This window comes from Pleurodeles waltl, chromosome 10 (genome assembly GCF_031143425.1).
Source record: "Pleurodeles waltl isolate 20211129_DDA chromosome 10, aPleWal1.hap1.20221129, whole genome shotgun sequence".
Lineage (NCBI taxonomy): Eukaryota > Metazoa > Chordata > Amphibia > Caudata > Salamandridae > Pleurodeles > Pleurodeles waltl.
This window is the reverse complement of record NC_090449.1, coordinates 900,763,992-900,784,952: the sequence shown is the minus strand read 5'-3', so window position 1 is coordinate 900,784,952 and position 20,961 is coordinate 900,763,992. Positions and strand designations below refer to the sequence as shown.

The 20,961-nt window shown below is 43.9% G+C and overlaps 1 protein-coding gene across 2 annotated transcripts in view; it reads right to left on the bottom strand.

Moving 5' to 3' along the window:
* VPS50 (VPS50 subunit of EARP/GARPII complex) overlaps positions 1-20,961 on the bottom strand; it is an 880,308-nt gene that overhangs the window by 771,083 nt on the left and 88,264 nt on the right. For both annotated transcript variants that reach the window (XM_069211661.1, XM_069211662.1), the window contains exons 3-4: positions 15,850-15,972; positions 5,929-6,000 (exon numbers count right to left, since the gene is read on the bottom strand). In XM_069211661.1, coding sequence (XP_069067762.1) covers positions 5,929-6,000; positions 15,850-15,972 — 195 coding nt within the window. The remainder of the gene's footprint in view (positions 1-5,928; positions 6,001-15,849; positions 15,973-20,961) is intronic.

Below are 20,961 nucleotides of genomic sequence, written 5' to 3'. Positions count from 1 at the left end.
TTATAACCTCTAAACGCCAGTACAGAGAGTCAGCCTCAATCTCTTTGAGACTGATAATCAGTTGCAAGGAGCGAAGTAGTCTGCCTGGAAGGAAATGTATTCCAATGTAGAGGTGAGGAAGCAAAAATCACTCAAACTATAAAGTAGAATGGCCATTTTAAGTTGCGCAAACCCAGAGATTTGATAGCGGTTCCAGCATCATTATCTTTTTGGTACATGTACAGCGGCTTGCCATACAGTGTATAAGTATCTTGGTGCCTAAGGATTCCTCAGACGTATTACATAAGCTTTGCACAAGGACACTGAGAAAAGAAACAAAAACATGGTAACACATTTGCACCAATTTTGCCATTTGTGCATTATGAAATGGGGAAAATGAAAGCAAGTTTGTTCCCATGTTTAAATAAGGAAGAAAACAAAATCGGTGTCATTTCTTTACAGTTATTCATGGACTAGGGTCCTCCAGAGCACACAGAAAATAAAAATTGGTCTGCTACATAAGCACTTACAGCCTTGGAAGGAGATGAAAGTGCTATACTAGTTCTACAATACGTTGGTACACTTTTGCACTCCTAAAGTGCCCTGTGACACTCGGATAAAGATGGAATAGAATCTTGTTGCTAGCTAGAACCAACACACGTTCCTCCTCAATGCGAATATATTTCACTTGAAATATATCACCAAAAAAAGTTGGTATTAGCGATCTAAAAATCTTAACAGTCTCAGAGTAGAGAGGTTTTCGGAGCAAGAAGAGCATCTCCTCCTCTGTAAAGTGGTCATTTCATCATTAATAAATAAAATCAAAATCATCTAAAAGAATTGCTCAGATGAAATAGCACACAGAAGCCACGCTAAAAAAAACGCATCTGCATAGCAGGCATGCTTAGCTGCAAACTTCGTGTAGTGAGTGACCTGCCTTCTTTCTCTCCAAAGACATCACGGAAGGTTCTGTGTTGGAGGTTCCATGCTGACTGTCAATGGCAGTTATACCTTGCCTGAAATACTTGTAACATCTAATACTGGTGGGGTCTGCTATAAATGTTCGTAACTGTACCTGCCTACTGAATAAAGCTTCCAGTCAATCTTCAAGTTGTCAAAAAGTTCTTACATGACAATCTACATCTCACCTATCTACATGATGATGAGATTTAATGGCCCCCGCCCTTAAGTAACGCTAACCTGTGTCACATGAACTTTAATGGTTAAGAGTAAAAAAAAAACGTATTTAAACTTATTTTCATTACCTAAAGAAGGGGTACTGCATTTGTATACATTAAACCCCAGCAGTGCCAGGCCACCTGGCAGCCCCGAGGACTAGAAAAATGAAGCAGCAATTGTCAAATGCCTCCTGAAAATGGTGCCACGAAGCAAAGATGCTTTCTACTCAATATCCTAGAGGCTTTGTGATAGGCAAAATGTTTTGTCAGCAATAGTGAGAGAGAGAGAGAAAACTCTCCTAACTGCATCACTAGCAGTTTGCAGGGACACAATGGCCAGTTATTCTAATCAACTGAGTTTTACAGTGGTTTAATACTAACAGCGAATGGCATCGATGAAGTCCCCCAAGAGTGATGTCTGCCTAAGAGGAACATGTTTTGAAACTGGTTTTTACTGCTTTACAGAAACACACTGTAGAATTTTCCATAATGGCGAAAGTCATGAAACATGTTTATGCTTATTGACCGAAGAGAGGGCGTGAATTAGCATTGCATCTCTCATGTTTTGTAACTCTTACTTTTCATCAAACGTTTTTGCATACTGTCAGTTTAAAAAACTGTCAACATTATTAAGCAGTGTGATTTTCACTCAATGATGTAGAAGTGCGTGGGTTGTGGTTAATCCTGTTCCGTGTGATTCTTTCTCAGTGGCTGAGAATATTGTTCATTTGTGGTTGTCAGATAGGGATTTGTTATACTCTTTGTTCTGTGTGATTTTCCCTTAGTGGTTGAGAAGTATATGGGTTGCGATGAACCCAGTTCCATGTGATTCTCCCTCAGTGGTTGAGAAGTGCTTGGGTTAAGATGATGAACCCTGTTACATGTGATTCTTCCTCAGTGTCTGAGAAGTTGCTTGGGTTGTACGGATTCCTGTTCCACGGGTGGTCCTGAACCCAGTTCTTTGGGATTCGCCCCCAGTGTTTGAGAAGCAGCTGTTGATTTCACACAGTCATGGAGAATTGTTAGAGTCATACGCTTTATGTTTTCGGTTTAAAATGACTGATAATATTTTAAATGTTCCTCCCTTATTTGTTGAGGGACTGGAAACCATCCTGAGACTGACTGCTTATCAGTGGCCCTTTTCCATATCATTGTTTTGCTGGGTATTTGCCTATGGGTCAAACATATTTTTCTGGGTCACATACCCTGTTTATGTGTTTGTGTGCGTGTCTATGTACACAGATTTGTGGTGTTAGTACCCATAGTTCTCTTAAAAGGCATTCACACACTCAGTTTTTCATCTGTTCAGTTTGGCCAATTGTTTTGGTGTGTGTTGAGTGGAGTGTTTCCTCTTTGGTGAGGTGGTTATATATGTGTCGGCGTGCTTTGTTGGTTTTCTCAATCTCCTAGTCAAGGTCAGTTTCTTTATCACTGGTATTACGATTTCCTTCGAGGCTCTTTCCAGCCTACATTTTATTATTTTTTTGCTTATGAAAAGGTGAGATGTGTTGTGACCTGCAGATATATCTTGCGGTAGGGCTATTGTGGTTTATTCATCTTTGGTGTGCATATTATATGTGTGGTCTGTGGGGTAGAATATTAGTGTATTGGAATGTTGCCAACCTTACAGTACTTAATGTGCAGGGAGACAGCTGGTGCCTGGATACAAGTATGCAGGAATGCTGGCGGGTGGGCTCGTAATATTGATCATTTCAAAACACAGAACAAAAACGATCGTGTCCAGCGTCTATCACTTACCATCTATCTACCACACCTGCCTTCTTTCCCTCCAATGACATCATGGAACATTATATGTTAGAGGTTCTACGCTGACAGTCCCTGGAACTTAGACCTGGGCTGAAATACCTGTAACATGTGCTCCTGGTGGGATCTGCTTTACATGCTTATACCTGAACCAGCCTATTGATTAAAGCATCCAATCAATCTTCACAATGCTGTGAGTTCCTGTGCTTCTTACCGGTCAACCTACCTCTCTAAACCTTGTTGATACACTTTGCACACTGTGCTGAGAACTAGCACGGAGTGGAGGCTGAAAAACTGAAGTGATAACGTCAGCAAAAAGCACAGGCAAAGCCCAAGACTTGGGAGCTTGACAAGCTATTAATTGTTGAAGGCTGTTTGTCTAGAGCATCATGCAACCCTCCCTCAACACTAAGGGCGCCAGTCCATCTACCACTGTGGGCTCGCTGGCTCCACATTACACTACACACAAGGCACTGTCATCACTGGTAGAAACAGAGGTAATCAAAGTGATAAACAGACTTCCAATGCAGGCACACAGACACTAAACACAAAAAAGGACTGACAAATGCACTTAGCACATTATACTGCCACATTGGAATGGAGCTTGAGCATGAAAATACCTTCTTTGTTCACAGATTACAATAATGCCTAATCCAAGATGAGCATCTGCATGCTACTAGCGGGCAAGAGTGGAAAGAAGATACACCCCTGAATAACAGAGAAAGCTAGAATGGTGTGGCATCTGTATGGCAGCATGGCAGTGTGTGCAGCGTCCCCATCTGTGGTTCATGATCAGCTGCTGTGTGGAACTCCATGAGCGTAAAGAGCTGATTTGCTCTGTTTGTTGCAACAACTCCAAAGTGGGCCCATGTAGATGCAATATGTGAGGCTGTTGCAGCAAACTGCTTCTTAACATCGCATTTGTAACAAAAAGAGAGTACAACCGTACATGACATGAGGGCTGCACTGGGTCTCCCAAGAGTACCGCATATACTGCTGCCTGAATTTTTTTTATTTTAATCTCTTCTGGGGTCCCTCTACAAGTGCCTGGGGGTCATAATGTCATTATCATGCCCCTTCCCTTATGCTTTGTTTAAAAACTTTTTCAAGACACAGTATCAAAGTCCCTGAGTCCTGTAATGGCAGCTGCAACATTTTGTTTAAAAATAAATGACCAGTGAATCAGATCGCTCGGTGCCAGGACCCACAGCGCTGTTGGGAGAAAAAGCTCCCTCAGCCAATGAAAAGGACCCATTTATTTTTAGGTACCTCAGTACAGTGGCACCATTGTGATATATGTAATTTCGGCTGAACGTTACCCCCTTCATGATCAATCAGAGCCCCTCTGTAAACTCTAACTTCTCAAAAACAGATCAAGCGGTTTACAACAAACCACAAAACGCATGCGATCTGAGGGAAGTTCCAACTTTCTGACAAATTTGGCCTAATTTCAATTACCTATTTTTCAGTATCAGAGAGCAAAGTTTCATATGGGAATTGAGATGGGAAATTAATGCTTTGGGACCGAGATATATTATATTTAATTTTTGTAACATCATAAGGCCTTGACTAACAGAAGACCTAAAAATTATGACAACTTCGAAATACAAAAACTGCGTCAAGCACGGGCAAAAAGAAGTAAATAAATGTGAGGGACTAGCAAAACATTCTTTGAAAAGGTAAACAGTCGGATAATTTTTTTTATAAGGAGTGAAAGTAGTAAAGAATTCTGTACAAATTAATAATTCTCAAGACATTTTAAATTATTCATTAGGGACATCCAGGATATGTCTTCTGTGCTGCAGGTACGCCAAACAAACAAGCTTTGATAATTCCAGAACTAGCTTTGATGTGCTAATGCATAGAAACACAGGCATGCACAAATGAGCACACAGTATTTGTGACACACCATTCTTTGACCCGGACATCTAGCACTGCAAGCTAGGTGAATCAAAAACCGGGCACAGACATAGGGGACAGAAATAGGGTGGTTGCACAGGGATGAAACAGAAATAGTCTCCAGGTCTTTCTGCATGCTTATGTTCCCATTCATCAGCATATTAAAGCCAGAGAAGCGCTCTGCCGACTGATGTACTAGACCGAGGCTGCAGAGGCCTTTAGGAGAATGCACAGAGCAGGTTAACAGTACTCCTCAGTGGATAAGCGAGGAGAAGCATGAAAAGAGCCAGGTACTAGGCCTCAGCCCTTGGGAGACCCAGACTGTGAACCGGCTGCTCTGAAAAGCCTGCCGCCAGGAGAGGTGTCCGCCTCAACTTTCTTGCTTCCACAGTACCTGGCCCACGCAAATTATGATAGTAGGAAAGTCAGGCTTACAGCCAAAAATGGTTTTGTCATACTGTCCCAATATTTAAAGAACATATTCATTTATGTTAATTGAGGTAAACAGTTGCACTCATAGTCCACCGGAGGAGAAATATAGCAATGCAGCATACATTTCCTAAACATTCACCAGGTTCAAGGATACTGATCGAACAAATGTTCTTATTTTGCAAATTAAACATGTTAAATTCAAATGTGCAAATTTCTATGCTGAATAACACATGAATAATAAAACACACATTTTGTAGTAGGTAATCATATGTAGGGATTGTAATCACAAAAAATGAAGTGGCACAATGTAATGACAATTTAGTCTGATCACTGATTACATATCAAATATTGAATTTACATGTTAGGGTTAAGAGGCCTGTTTTTGCATTACACTGCGGTCTGGCAAAAAATGTTTTTTTCTCTTTCACTGCAGATGCTGTAATTTTCAGCAGGCTTCTATTAGTGAATAGGCATTTTGCTATGTATTAGACAACCGATAGTGGGGGTTTCACTGGGGGACAGGAGATGGCAGGAAACATGACAGGTGGGAAGAATTGTCTGAACCACAAGTTGTGCCCAGTGTATTATTTCAAAGACTTGATTCTGTACTTCATTGTGAAAAAATTAGAAACCAGTGAATTTAATTGCTTGCAGAGATTTCTGAGAAAGCACTTACCGCAGCTTGTTGTTTCTTTAATTTGTCTCTATATTCTTCTAATTCTTGCAGAGTAAGTACAGGGGGAAGTTTCTGCAAGAACAAAAAAAGAAAAATCTGTAGCAAAGTAAATAATGAAGTTTAAAATGATACAAATATTCTTGGTACAAGAATGTGGAATGTTATGTATACTATCTATTTATACAAGGTTCACTGGGCACATCTATTACAGCTCTATGACGATGGAGCCCCATACGAAGCGTGAGAAAGACAGGATAGAATAAGAAAGCTTTGGCAACAAGGGCTTAAAGGGGTCATGTGGCCCATTATATTCTCCATATGTGGGTCAACATCATTCAAGATTAGCAGGAAGCTAAAACACACCACAGGCGCACACCTCTAGGAACTGACAAATGCACAGTAGTTTCCCTTAGTGTACCCATAACAATGTATCAGTATGTGAGCTTTGTAGGGCTTTTAATATTTGGTAGCTTATTCCCCGTCAATCCAGTCCAAGCCATGGTTGATCTCTATATACCAGACTGGATGCTGATGTGAGGTGAATAAATGTTAAACACCTAGGGATTCCTCTTCCTTTAATCTATTTTGTACAAATTAAATACAGATGCATGCCCTGTTAGATAGTTCCAAGGCCCTTCCCGAAGACTGCTTAGTTATCAGCAAGGATGTTTTTTTTCTGTCAGCCCATTTTTGTATTGGATTAAAAAGAATCAGTCCATAGATCTCAACTGCCATGTCTAAGAGTGATATGTGCCAATAGTTGGAAGAATTAGTTTGTACTCCCTTCTTGTGGATTGGCATTATTGTCACCATTCGCAATGACTGAGGGGTATCATCAGCTTTCAGAATGGATTTAAATACTTTCCTAAAGACTGATATCCATAATGAAGGGGTTGCATTAAAGAAGTCTACTGGCAGGAGATCGGGAACAGGGGGGCTTTATGTGATTGTTGTTTTGAAATGGCACTTTCTTCGGTCCCTATCTGAGCTTTACTTGCACTTGGTATTACTTAAAGCAGGGTCATAAAGCTTCATAAAATCTTGTACACAGTCCTGAGTCCCAATGCACATACCCTGGTTCTCTTAGGTTCATTATAGCCCCATGAAATAAGTCACTAAAACTTTCGAGCATTTTTAACTACAGTCGAATGTCGATAGTTTATATTGCATCGCTGCTTTTTTCTCATGCATCAGTGCTTTATAGTGCCATCCCTACCTCATGGTATGGACCTGTGAACATTGTCATGGGTTTCTGTATGGAAAGCATTTCACAATCGTCACTGACCACCAGACGTTACTCACCATTTTCAGCAATCCGAAAGTCAAGCTGCCCCCTCGCATGGAGATGTGGGGGTTGCACCCACAACAGTATGACTACACAACTGTGCATAAGCCAGGCAAGAATCAAAACCCAGCACATTATTTCTAACAAGTACCTCTACAGCGGCACAGTTCAATGTCAAAAACTTCCAAGGACTTTATCAACTTCACTGCAAAGTCCAGCACGCCTGTGGCTCTGTCCATTGATCAGATCATTGCTGCTACCAATGCTGATAAGGACATCTGTGCCCATAAGGACATTATCTCAGTCCGGTCATGGAGACAGAGTGTTCGACCTTTAGGTGACTATGTCAAGTTTAAAAAATACTGCAGTGTTCAAGATAAACTGTCTGCACTAAAGAGGGGATTGTACTAATGGGATCCTGGATTGTCATACCTGCGAGTTTGAGACAAATCACCCCTGAATGTCATTATGGCCACCAAGAGGGTATTGAGGTATTGTGTGTGGTTCCCTCGTTATGACGAGAAAGTGGAGGGGGAACTAAAGGTGTGTCATTTAGGCAACAGCTTGTCTCCCAAGTTGCCCCAGCATCCATTGACCATGTCCAATCTCCCTGAGCATGCATAGGAAAGAATCGCTGTTGACTTCTTTGTGTTCTTAGCAAATGTATGCCATCTTGTGGTGGTCACTGACGAGCATTCCCATTTAACGCTGGTAGAAGACATGTCATCCACAACCCACGACAAAGTAATTGAGCATTTAGATAACATTTTTGCAGTGTAGCAGACATTCTCAAGTGTGACAATGGTTCACCGTTCAACAGCAAGGAGTTCATGGAGTTTCTAGCCAACTTTAACATCAAACATCAGAAAAGCACACCTTCGTGCCATCAAGCCAACAGAGTCATGGAATGATTCATGGGGACTTGAAATGAGCGATTTAACGAGCTTCAATGACACAGATGAAAACATATGCTAATTGACATCGTCAAACTCAAGAGATTGTGTTCGATGAGGGTGACTTGGTTCTCGTCAAACAAACGTGGGAGCGAAGGGCAGATCCTCCTTTTGATGTTGAGATTCTAAACATTTGTAGCATGCAAGGGACATTTGATAACGGCGCATAGTCCTGGCAAATCTATCACAAGGGACTCCTCCCACTACAGACACCTGTCGCATCGATCATCAGTACCTACAGGTTCCGAGCAACTGCTCCGCCTGAAGAGTCTGATCAGGGAGTATACCACGTACCCCTGGGGAGCACTCCGGGTACAGCTCAACAACCTCATACCACATTAAATTAAAATCCAATCAGGAGCTTTATAAAGCACAACTACTCAGGAGCTAAGGGGGTTTTGTCCTCTGAGCGTCAGTTGAAGAGCCAGGTTTTGAGGTAATTCCTGAATTTGTGTAGTGATGGTGACTGCCTCAGGTGCAGGGGCAGGGTGTTCCAGCTCTTTGTCGGGATGTAGGTGAAGGATCTCATACAAGCCGAGGTCTTTCGTATGCAGGGTACAGTGGCTAGTGCTTGTTGAGTGGAGCGGAGAGGGCTAGTGGGGGAGTAGAAGGATTATGCAGTGGTTGAGAAAGGGAGGTCCTCCACATGGTCTGGCAAACTGTGTGAGCACCTAGACGGCTGAGCGAAGAAATGTTATGCTGCTATTTGTTCATATTTTTTGTTTATGCCTTTTTATTGAACACACGTGTAGATGTAGTGTTCTAGAACTGTAAGTATTAGGCTCCGAGACTAGGGGCGTACATATGAAGGAAATTATGTTATCAAAGTACATACACCTGCAATGGAACAGACTTTAAAAAAAACATGAGGATAGAAAGCTATCACAGTATTATCAATATGGTGATGGCTTTCTATCCTCATGTTTTTTCAAGCTTGTTCCACTGCAGGTGTATAGATCTTTAAGGGTTAAAGATTATTTTTTGATTGGTCACGTTTCTTTTTTAAATATGTATAGGGGGGTCCTTCATCTTCATTAAAAGACACAGCCCTGAAGATGAGCACAAAGATGTACAACAACCAATACCGAAACATCAATGTATAACCAAACTTTCTTTGAAAAAAATGTTAACACCTACGAAGAGGGCATTAAGTACATCACCATATGTTTTATAAGATTTTAAATGCATTATAGCAAGCATTGTCAATGTGCATTGAAATTTATGGCTTATTTTTTGAGTTCAAGGAATGTTACTTAATTTTATTTTTGCACAGAAACAATAAAGGAAAGAAAACACCAAAAATAATAAACCAAATACATTGTGACTGGTATAGTATGCATTCACTCGTACAAAGATTATTTAGTGTAGGACATAAAAATAAAAGAAAAACAAATCAGGAAAATATACATAAAGATAAAAATCAAACAAGTCAAAGCATAAAAATACAATACAAGTCAACCAGGGTACAAATCATGTACGACTGATTTAGGAATCAATGACACAAAACAAATCTGCTAGAAAGGAGATATTATGAAGACCTACAAGGCAAGTATACATGGTAAGAAGCAATTATGAGAGCATATTATTGCAAACAAAGGGGTTCATGGCAGTTTGCTAGAGGCAAAATAATTGTCAAGTGATTTCCAAAAGATTTAAATCTGTGGTCCCCAGGGAGAGTTCTGAAGAGTTACATTGTTGGCACCCCTTAGATGTGAGACCCAGTTCAGCCAGGATTGAAAGGAAGTGGCAGCTATATTTTTCCAATTACTCAGAACAGACTTAGAAGCTGCAGTCTGTAATATACCAACCCCCAGCTGTTGACAGGTGATCTGAGTTGGGGTTTCAAGGAAAACCTGGATGAGTGAAAGAAAGTTTGGTTTCAAGTGTATTCCAACTAGATTACGTATAAAGTCAAATACAGAATCCTAGAAGGGAGAGAGAGCACTACAATAGAAAATAATATGTGGAAGGTCTCCGACGGCTTTAATGCAGTTCCAATAAATTAGTTTTTCGTATGGAGGAGCCAAAATTTTGTTTGGGATAAAGAGTGGAAGATTTTGTGAGAAACTACAGATTTTCAAATTAGTTCCCAGTTATTCAGGGAGCTAGACCCCAAAGACTCCCTTTTAATCAATAGGTTTGCATTCAAGGTAGTATATTTAGGCTTTAAGAAGCTATACAATTTAGAAGATTGGTGACCTGTCTTATTAAAGGAGTTTATGATTTTGAGGAGCAAGTGTTCCCTATTCTTAAGTTTAGTTTTAAATAGGAAAACCTTGAGTTTTAAGAAATCATAGAAATCGATATACCACACCTACAACTGTATAACTTGGCCACACAATGTCAGTATGCCCACCACTTATTACATTTGGATGCATCCTCCTACCAAAAGGGATCCCCTATCAACCTCACAGAGAAACAGAGCCTATCCACTACCTGGTGGGCCTGGCACAAACTCCAATGTATACTGGGGGTAAGTTACTCTACTCTCCCTCCCTAGCTTATGGGACAGCCAGTGGCTCCCCATTACCAGTGAGACCCTGTTCAAACATACCATGGCTTGATATGCACTACACACATTCAAAGACATTTTCCCAGATGGACAAACCCTTGTGCACTCTACGGATACTCGTTTCGCCACTGCCTCCACCATGGACCACTTTGTCATGTGCTGCATTCCTAGCACACTGTGTTCCACTATTGCAACATACCGGCTAGCTCCAGATGAATTTACTACCTCAACTCTAGTGATCGACGACAGGGATGGGAATCGCCTAGTTTCTAAGCTATAGAGAGTATGCATGGATTTATTGCCTACCCAGGACATGAAACTTAGGGGCTACTGAGAGAGACCCCGGACACTCATTGACAGACAAGATACAGATGGCCTGCTGTACACGAACACACTTAGTTTCACCCAACATCTGCCACAAACTCATACACTTCAAATTTCTATAAAGAGCATACATCACCCCCAGTGATCAGCATAGGTTTGACCCCACAAGATCCTTTGATTGCCCCAAGTGTCATCTTGCAGGGGCGGACTTCATACACATGGCATGGGTGTGTAGACACACTGCTTCCTATTGGGGTTAGGTATTCTCCCAATTGGCTCAGATGACTGATATTGATCCAAATCCCGATCTGCTCCCCGTCTTACTGGTATATATGCAGGATTTCCCGAAAAGTGTTAGACATTTTGCCTCCATAGCCCTCCTGCTTACCAAGCGTAAAATTCCAATATACTGGGGTAACGGCTGTTCACCCATGGTCAAGTTCAGGATTGACAGCTTGGTATATTGTGATGCTACTGGCCAACTGTCTGCCTCACTCCAAACCCCAACATCGAGGCCGAAGGAAATATGGCAACTACTACGTGACTAGTCAAGTCAAAAATACTTTATTCGGTTCAGCAGAAACATAAAAATCACAGGCATAAAATAGTTATACATAATTCAATTAAAGAAATATAAATGTTAATGGCACACTATAACAGATAATACAAAAAGCTAATATTCACAAATTCCAATGGCACTGAGTTTAACTTTTAATCCAGCATAAACAGTCGCTTCACATCCCAAATCGTGCAAATATGAAAAAGCTTATAAACTACACCTAATGCCTGAGGCCAGAAGCACAAGGCAAAGAAATCTTCTCCTAGGTACACAATATAAATTACAAAAGAGAATAAAGAACAGTGTGCTTTGAGGAGACTGACCGTCACAAGTGCACAGCAAGAGTTTTTAAACCAGGTGCCTTGGGTAGGGAATACAACAAAAAAAATGTACAGACTTCAAACAGAATATGGACAATAAAAATCTGTGTTGCTCAGAAGAAAGAATTGTAAGATACAGCATAGGATAATGTAGCTAAGGCGACAAAGTCACAAGTTCCCCTGATAGCTGGAGAATGGAGAAACATCAGCCCTCATCCTCTTAGACCGATCAGCCGCCTTTGACACCGTATGTCGCTACATCTTAAAATCCCGCCTCCACGCAGCAGGAATCCAGGACCAGGCCCTCGAATGGACAGCATCCTTCCTCGCCGGCAGAAGCCAAAGAGTCCGCCGCCCCCTGTACCAATCCAAAGCCTTCAACATCATCTGCGGCGTACCCCAGGGCTCATCCCTTAGCCCGACGCTATTAAACAACTACATGGCCCCCCCTTGCACAAGTGGCCCATCAGCACAACCTCAACATCATCTCCTACGCCGACGACACCCAACTCATCCTCTCCCTCACCAAGGACCTGCACACCGCCAAAACCAACCTCCACGAGGGACTAAAAGCCATCGCCAACTGGATGAGAGACAGCCGGTTAAAACTGAACTCGGACAAAACAGAGGTCCTCATCCTTGGGCGCACCCCCTCCGCCTGGGACAACTCATGGTGGCCGTCCACGCTGGGTCCTCCACCGACAGGGCACGAAACCTCAGCTTCACCCTCGACTCCTCACTCTCCATGTCAAAGCAGGTCAGCGCCATCTCCTCCTCCTGCTACAACAACCTCCGCATGCTTCGCAAAGTTTACAAATGGACCCCAACAGAAACAAGAAAAACAGTAACCCAGGCCCTCGTCAGCAGCAGACTCGACTAGGGCAACGCCCTCTACACCGGTATCTCATCCAAACTCCTCCAACGCCTCCGAAACGCCTCCGCCCGACTCATCCTCAACATCCCTCGCCACTGCCACATCACCCCCCCACCTAAGAGACCTTCACTGGCTCCCCGTCAACAAGAGGATCACCTTCAAACTCCTCACCCACGCACACAAGGCACTCCACAACACCGGACCATCATACCTGAACAACAGACTCAGCTTCTACACCCCCACCAGGCATCTCCGCTCCGCTAACCTCGCCCTCCCCTCCGTCCCCCGCATCTGACACAAATCTTCCGGCGGCAGATCATTCTCGTACCTCACCGCCAAGACCTGGAACACTCTCCCGCCGGATCTACGACAGACCCAGGACCTTCTTTCCTTCAGGAAACTACTCAAGACTTGGCCCTTCGAGCAGTAGCAGCACCCTACCTCCCTTCCCCGCCAGCGCCTTGAAACCCTCATGGGTATGTAGCGCGCTTTACAAATTGATTGATTGATTGATTGATACCTTCCAGCTCATATTCAATTCAAAAACATGGTGCTAATATAACTCCTCAGTTCTATCTATTGCCGTGGCTGGAAGAGAATTGGGAGCATGGAAGAATTCCCCAACTCCTAACGTGACTACCGACTCTTAGTGGGAGGCGCAACCCAGGACACACATGCCAAGGAACCAGTAGTCCCTTCAACATGCCCGCATTCCTCTCCTTTATCACTCGACTGTTCTCCCCCAGACCATTCCTGGTGTTCCAAGTACAAAGTGCACACAAACCTACACATGGTTTGACTCTTCCCTTTAGCTTGGCTGCTGGCTACTACACACTACTGTTTGAACATTCAGCTTTCTTATATTATAGAGAATTACACACTATTAACTGATTGTGATATTTGACAATTTGACCAGTTCACAACAACCACTATAGCTCTTCTATATTCTAGTGATGGCTGTAGCAACCCCACTGAACACGTTAACACTCTCCTTGCTTTATCCCTCATGGATCGACTACTGTGCTCCCTTACTATGGGCATGATGCTATTTGCTTACCGAAATAGACCTGTGATCCAGTATATGCCTAGATATGCCTCCCTAACTATGTCTTTACTATGGTGTTGGGATTTAATCTGTGTATGTTATACCAACAACTCAAAAAAATGTAAACAAAAAATAACAATTTTAGTGTTTTTAAGCAACACAGATTATCTTTGGTAAAGTGTGTTCCTTCTCTCTCTCTCATCACCACAGACAGGCTGAATATATTTATATTACTAACTGTCATTCTGTAATTTCACAAAATGTTTTGCACTTCCAATTCCCAATCTAACTGATTCTTCCTAATTAACTGTACAAATTCTTTTATAACTATTGAATCTCGCCACACTGACATTACTTGCAGGATGATAAATGGATATGGCATTATGAGTCACACCATTTCTCTTGCAACACGTCTTAACCAAATCTGAAAAAAACTGTGGTCCACTGTCACCGATTATCATCTTTTTTAATCCTTTCTTCAGAAAAAACTACCCATAAATCTGCCTATGGTAGTAGCATCGACAGTTTCTACACATTCCACCTTGGGCCACATAGAAAAAATATACACCAGCACTATTATGTACAAATTATCCTTCATCTAATGCCAAACTGCTTTTCGTTATGTCGATTTCCAGTTTTTCCCATGGCATGTTGGACATTTCTGAAGACATAGGCCCTCAAGACCGCCAAAGCCGCGAGCACCAGGAGACCGCCCGCCATATCACAGGTACTGCCGTCTTTCCGCCACACTTTGGGCAGAAATTCAGCAGTAGTTGAGTCGGCAGGTGGAGGCGCTCTTGCAGTTTCACCTCGGCCATAATATGGGCTGGCGGTGGAAGCGCCCCTTCCCGTTCCCTGCCGGATGACCTTCTCCCTGGTACAGATAAGGTAATCATCCGACAGGTGAGGGGGTGGGAGGGCGGGGGGTGTTTTGTGTGTGTGTGTGTGTGTGTGTGTGTATGTGGTGTCTGCATGGTTGTATGTGTGTCTGAATGTTAGTGTGCAAGCGACTGAGAATGCGTGTTTGTATGGGTGAGTATGCGTGCAGGAATGCGTGTATGGATGTAGTTGTGAATGCGTGTATGGATGCGTGTGAGTGGATGTGTGTAGGTAAGTGTAGGTGAATGGGTGTATGAGTGGTGCGTGTGGGTGTGTGTGCATGTATGCGGGGAGGGGGAGCTATGTCAGAAGGGGGTGAGGATGCTATGCCAGAAAGGGGGGTGGGAGGTGCTATGTCAGATGGAGGGGTGGGGAGTGCGATGTCAGAAGGGTGGTCTAGTGCTTGCTGTGGCGGGGGGAGGGAGCCCTTCCACCATGGTTTTTGTGGTGGTAACGGCGCGGAAACCATGTCGAAAGGCTGGCTCCAAATTCCGCCGGCAGGCTTCTGTGGACCGCCAGGTCAAAGATGTCCATCTTCGGCCCGGCGGTTCAAGCCTCCATGGTGGTATGAGTGGAGATGTGGTGGGTTGGCAGACGCCAACCCGCCACACTCATAATGTGACAGCCTGCACAATGCACAAACACGCTGCATCAATTCTGCCTCCCTTAAATCAAGTAGTCTGTTGCCAATCAGCATACATTTGGTTGCAAGCTTCACCTCTCTTCCACCTTCGCTCTGCTCAAGGCACAGATATAGGGACAAGAGAAAATGCAGGCAGTGAGATAAGAAACCCACTCAACGTGTTAAATTCACAGACTCTTCTCACAGCACCAGGTCACATTAGGATACAGAGCGTCACAATGTAAAGTTGTCTTTTAGTCCTTCCCTTAAACACTTATATATTCAGTTAAGCTAATCCCCCTTTAGTGTTTAAAAATGGTTTAGCTTCTTTTTTTACTCAAGAATATATATTCATTGAGTAAGATAGAAAATATAGACTGCATTTTAGTAATATTGACTGGGACAGAATGGTTGAAATGGCTGATCAGTAGGAGAGTGTTCATATGTGTCAGAAATGTCATATAAAATGATAAAATAAAACAAATACAAAATTAGTACAGGTACAGCAACATTAAAAATCACCCTTAAATAAGGACATATTTCCTTACCTCAAGTTCATATTTGACCATATCAAAGGAGTCGTTAGAAAAATAAACTTCCTCAATGCTGTTGATTAGTTCTTGTTCTGCTTGAGGATCAGAAGGTTGTTCTCGCAGTTCTCGGAGTTCTTCCTTTATTTCAGACAAACATGCAAATTAAATTAACATTTAATACACTTTTGTGCAAACACTTTATTCACTGGTTTACCAAATACTAATATTTCAAGTTACATTTTCACAAAAATGAAAAAAATCCTACTCACCATTCATCAAATTTAACATAAATGCCTTACAAGACATGACATAAATAAAAAATAGGTGCATCTACAAAATCGCGCCATGATGCCACCAACAACATGAATACGAATTCCATGTTTCCAGCTCAATTTATCTATCAATCAATCAATACTTGTAAAGCATAATACTTATATTCAACTAAAACGTATATCTGAACATCAAAGTGTTGGTTTCAGAATGGATAAATGCATGAGTAGTTACAATAATGAACAATGTGTGTTTGCCTCATGCATTATACAAATTCAACCATCTCGGACGGCTTATGTTACAGTCAAAACCTTGGGGGCATATTCTATGTGGCAAGGGAGTGTTTTCAGGATGTTCTACATTTTAAACAATCTAGGTTTGTTTTCTTCTGGCCATACATGGACTTGGAGGGTGTTACAAAGTCTTGCTCCTTTGAATGCATTGAGCCCAAAACTAACTTCTGTTATATGGTTTATTATAAAATCTGTAAACACCTATCCTGCAGACCCTTGAGATATATTTGAGGAAAACCACAAAAGGTACCTGTATGAAAATGGCTCCTTGTTGTAGTGCCCCCCCACTTAATGCCTGATATTGATGCTAACTTGACTGAGAGTGTGCTGGGATCCTGCTAACCAGGCCCCAGCACCAGTGTTCTTTCCCTAAAAATGTACCTTTGTTTCCACAATTGGCACACCTCTGGCATACAGATCAGTCAGTTGTAAAAGGTTCCAGTGGTACCAAGGGCCCTGTCACCAGGGAAGGTCCCTAAGGGCTGCAGCATGTATTGTGCCACCCTATGAGACCCCTCACCTAACACATGCACACTGCCATTGCAGATTTTATGTGTTGGTGGGGAGGAAAAGGCAAAGTCGACATGGCATCCCCCTCAGGGTGCCATGCCCACAAAATACTGCCTGTGGCATAGGTAAGTCACCCCTCTAGCAGGCCTTACAGCCCTAAGGCAGGGTGCACTATACCACAGTAAAGGGCATAGCTACATGAGCAATATGCCCCTACAGTGTCTAAGTCCATTCTTAGACATTGTAGGTGCAGTGTGGCTATGTTAAGTATATGGTCTGGGAGTTGTCAAAACGAACTCCACAGTTCTATAACGGCCACACTGAATAATGGGAAGTTTGGTGTCAAACTTCTCAGCACAATACACTCCCACTGATGTTAGTGTGGGATTTTAAAAAAATGCACAAAGAGGGCATCTTAGAGCTGCCCCCTGTATTCTACCCAATCCGTCAGTGCAGGACTGCCTGGTCTGTGCCAGCCTGCCACTGAAAGACGAGTTTCTGACCCCATGGGGCAAGAGCCTCTGTGCTCTCTGAGGCCAGAAGCAAAGCCTGCACTGGATGGAGGTGCTTCACACCTCCCCCCTGCAGGAACTGTAACACCTAGCAGTGAGCCTCAAAGGCTCAGGCTTCGCTTTACAATGCGGCAGGGCACTCCAGCTAGTGGAGATGCCCAGCCCCCAGACAACGCCCCACTTTTGGCGGCAAGTTCAGTGGGGAAAATTAGGGAAAGCAGGGAGGAGTGAACACCCCTCTCTATCCCCCCACACCTAGGACCACCCCTAAGGTGTCCAGAGCTGAGGTGACCCCTCCCTGCGAAATCTCCACCTTGGTTTGGAGGATAGGGATCAATAGGGATAGGAATGGGCCCCCTCCCCAAAGGGGGTGGGCATGGAAAGGGTGTAGCCATCCTCGGGGACAGTAGCCACTGGCTACTGCCCTCTGATCCCTAAAAACGACCCTAAATCTGGTATTTTAGGGCCTCCCTGAACCCAGCTCGTTAGATTCCTGAGGACCTCAGAAAAAGGAGGACTGCTGAGCTGAAAACCTGCAGACAAGAAAAGGAGACAACAACTGACTCGTCCACAGCCCTACCGCCCCGTCTCCTGCTTCAAACACCCTGCAAAACAAAAGCAATGCGTTCCACAGGACCAGCGACCCCTGAAAAGCCTCAAGGGGACTGTCTGCATCACCGAGGACCAAGAAACTCCTGTGGACAGCGGATCTGTCCAACAAGAAGAAGATGAAACTACTTCCAAGGGAATCCCACCTCACTCCAGAAGCCAGAGTCCAAAACCACTCTACACCTGACGCACACGGCCCGTGTCCAGGTGGCCCAACTATCCAGAGAGAATCCCCAGGTGATTTCGACCGAGTGCCCACCCTGGGTTGACCTCTCCACCTGTCCACGATGACGCCTGCAGAGGGAATCCCTTGACCACCCTGACCGTGACTGCCCGGGACGGAGATACCAGACACCTGGAGAAGCACTGCACCCGCAGCCCCCAGACTCAAGAGAAACCGTCCACTGGTGCAGCAGTGACCAGCAGGTGGCCCTCCTCCCTATCCAGTCGGTGGCTTGCCCGAGAAGCCTCCCTGTGCCTTGCCTGCAGCGCCTAAGTGACCCCAGGGGTCCCTCCATAGAGTTCCATTGGGAACCCGATGCCCTATTTGCACCATGCACCCAGCCGCCCTCATGCTACTGAGGGAGCCTGTTTGGTGCCAACCTGCCCCCCCCCCGGTGCTCCTCTAAACCCCCCTTGCCTGCCCTCTGACAACACATGTACTTACCTGTAAGCAGACCGGAATCGGAGTAACCCCTGTCTCCATAGGGGCCCACGTTATTTCGGCTCCTGTTTGACCTCTGCACCTAACCGGCCCTGTGTTGCTGGGGCTGGGTGTTTGGGGTTATCTTGAACTCCCAACGGTGGCTACCTATACCCCGGAGACTGAATCTGTAAGCTGATTACTTACCTCAAAAACTGTACTGTACTTTCTTCCCCCAGGAACTGAGGAAAATTGCACTGTGTCCACTTTTAAAATAGCTTTTTGCCATTTTAAGAAAAACTGTGTACATTGTTGATTCCATTCAAAGACCTGATTATACCTATGCAACCTTTCATTTTATGTACTTAACTGCAAATTGAATCTTGTGGTTCTAGAAATAAATTAAGAAAACATATTTGTTTACATGAAAATCCTATTAGTCTGGAGTTAAGTCATTGAGTGTGTGTTTCTTTTATTGTCTGCGTGTGTACAATAAATGTTTAACACTACCCTCTGATAAGCCTAACTGTACGAACACACTACTACAAATAGAGCATTAGTATTATACTATTATTGCCTCTGTCTAGCCTCTGGGGAACCCCTGGAATCTGTGCACACTAGATCTCATTTTGATATAGTATATACAGAGCCAGCTTCCTACAGTACCTAAGGGCTAAATCAGGTTAACTGCTACAATTTGTCTTAGGTACCTAGAGAGCAGGTGAATAAATTACTAAAATCAGTGTGTCTCAATTATTGTTTTTTGGCAGTGGAATGATGTGTGGAATAAACGTCATGGGGAAAACAGCAGCTGCTTAATCTGAAAAAGTGCTCTGTCCCGAAATGGAGCTTCAGTAGCTGTTTATCAGCCACTAACCACCTGACCCATAGGTAAACTAGCTATGTGCAGCTCCTTTTAATACTAGAATCCTAAACTTACCACACTTTGTAAGTAATGCTACAGTTCACACTTCCCTAGTCTAGAGCCCATGGTTCTTGCTTTACAACTAGCTGCACCAAGGAATTAAAGCTCTATGTAGAAACAGTGTTATCAGGGAAGTGTAAATTCACGTCTGGGGAACTGGGAGAGCACTTTGGCAAAGACGAGGGGTCCAGAAAAGATACTCTGCAAACCGACCTCTGTCCACCATTGGGAATACTACAACAACATTCCAAGACACCCATGCAGATTCAACTATCAAATAACACTCTATCCATTAGGAGGATCATAGCTCTTCATTCAGTAGGGGCAGATAGGGAAGACCTGGTATGCATCAAAATTACATTCACGGATACCGCAGCGGAGGGTGTGCAAGGAAAACGAAGGATGTGCATCGGATTTCCGGGCACACACAGACAATGTGTCGATTATTTTCCATGCAGCAAGGACTTTGCATATCATTCCGGTGCGCAGGCTTGAATCCTCTTTGCGATGCAGGGTCTTTTGACGCCCAGGGAAAATACCTGGAAATCCTGGACGTGCATGACGAAGTCACAGGTGCTGCATCAATCTGGTGGGCGATCCATCAGAGTTTCTGTAGCACGGCATGCACTGCGTCGATTCCTCCCATAGGAAGTCGGGCTGCATCGTTCCAGCTCAGCGATGCGTCGATCCAGTGGGCTGTGCGTCGAAGCTCCGGTCGCAACGCTGGCGCTGAGTCTATCTCCACTCGGGGATCTGGGCTGTGTTGTTCCAGTTCGGCAATGCAGTGATTCTTCCACCGCTACGCAGGCTGTGTGTCGATTTTCGACGCACAAGGAGTTTCTTTGCAGAGATTAAGTCCTTTTGGCCCGGAGACGTCAGGAAACAGAAGGCAAGCTCAATCCAAGCCCTTGGAAAGCACTTTTCAGCAGAGCCAGAGGCCAGCAAGGCAGCAGTACTTCACAGAAAAGCAGTCCAGGTGAGTCCTTTGGGCAGCCAGGCAGCTCCTCTTGGCAGGTTGCAGGGTCTGGTTCAGAGTATCTGTCCCAGGAAGTGTCTCAGTTGGTAGGATAAGGGACCCAGTTTATATATCCAAACGTGCCTTTGAAGTGGGGGAGACTTCAAAGAGTGGTTTTGAAGTGCACAAGGTCTCCTTTCAGTACAACCCTGTCTGCCAGGGTCCCAGTAGGGGGTTTTGGCAGTCCATTGTGTGAGGGCAGGCAAATGTCCTTCGAAAAGTAAGTGTCAGGCCCTCCACCTTTCCAGCCCAAGAAGACCCATTCAGTATGCAAATGTGTGCAGGTGTGACTGAGCATCCTGCGTTTGTGGTTGTCTGGGTGACATGCACAAGAGAGCTGTCAACCAGCC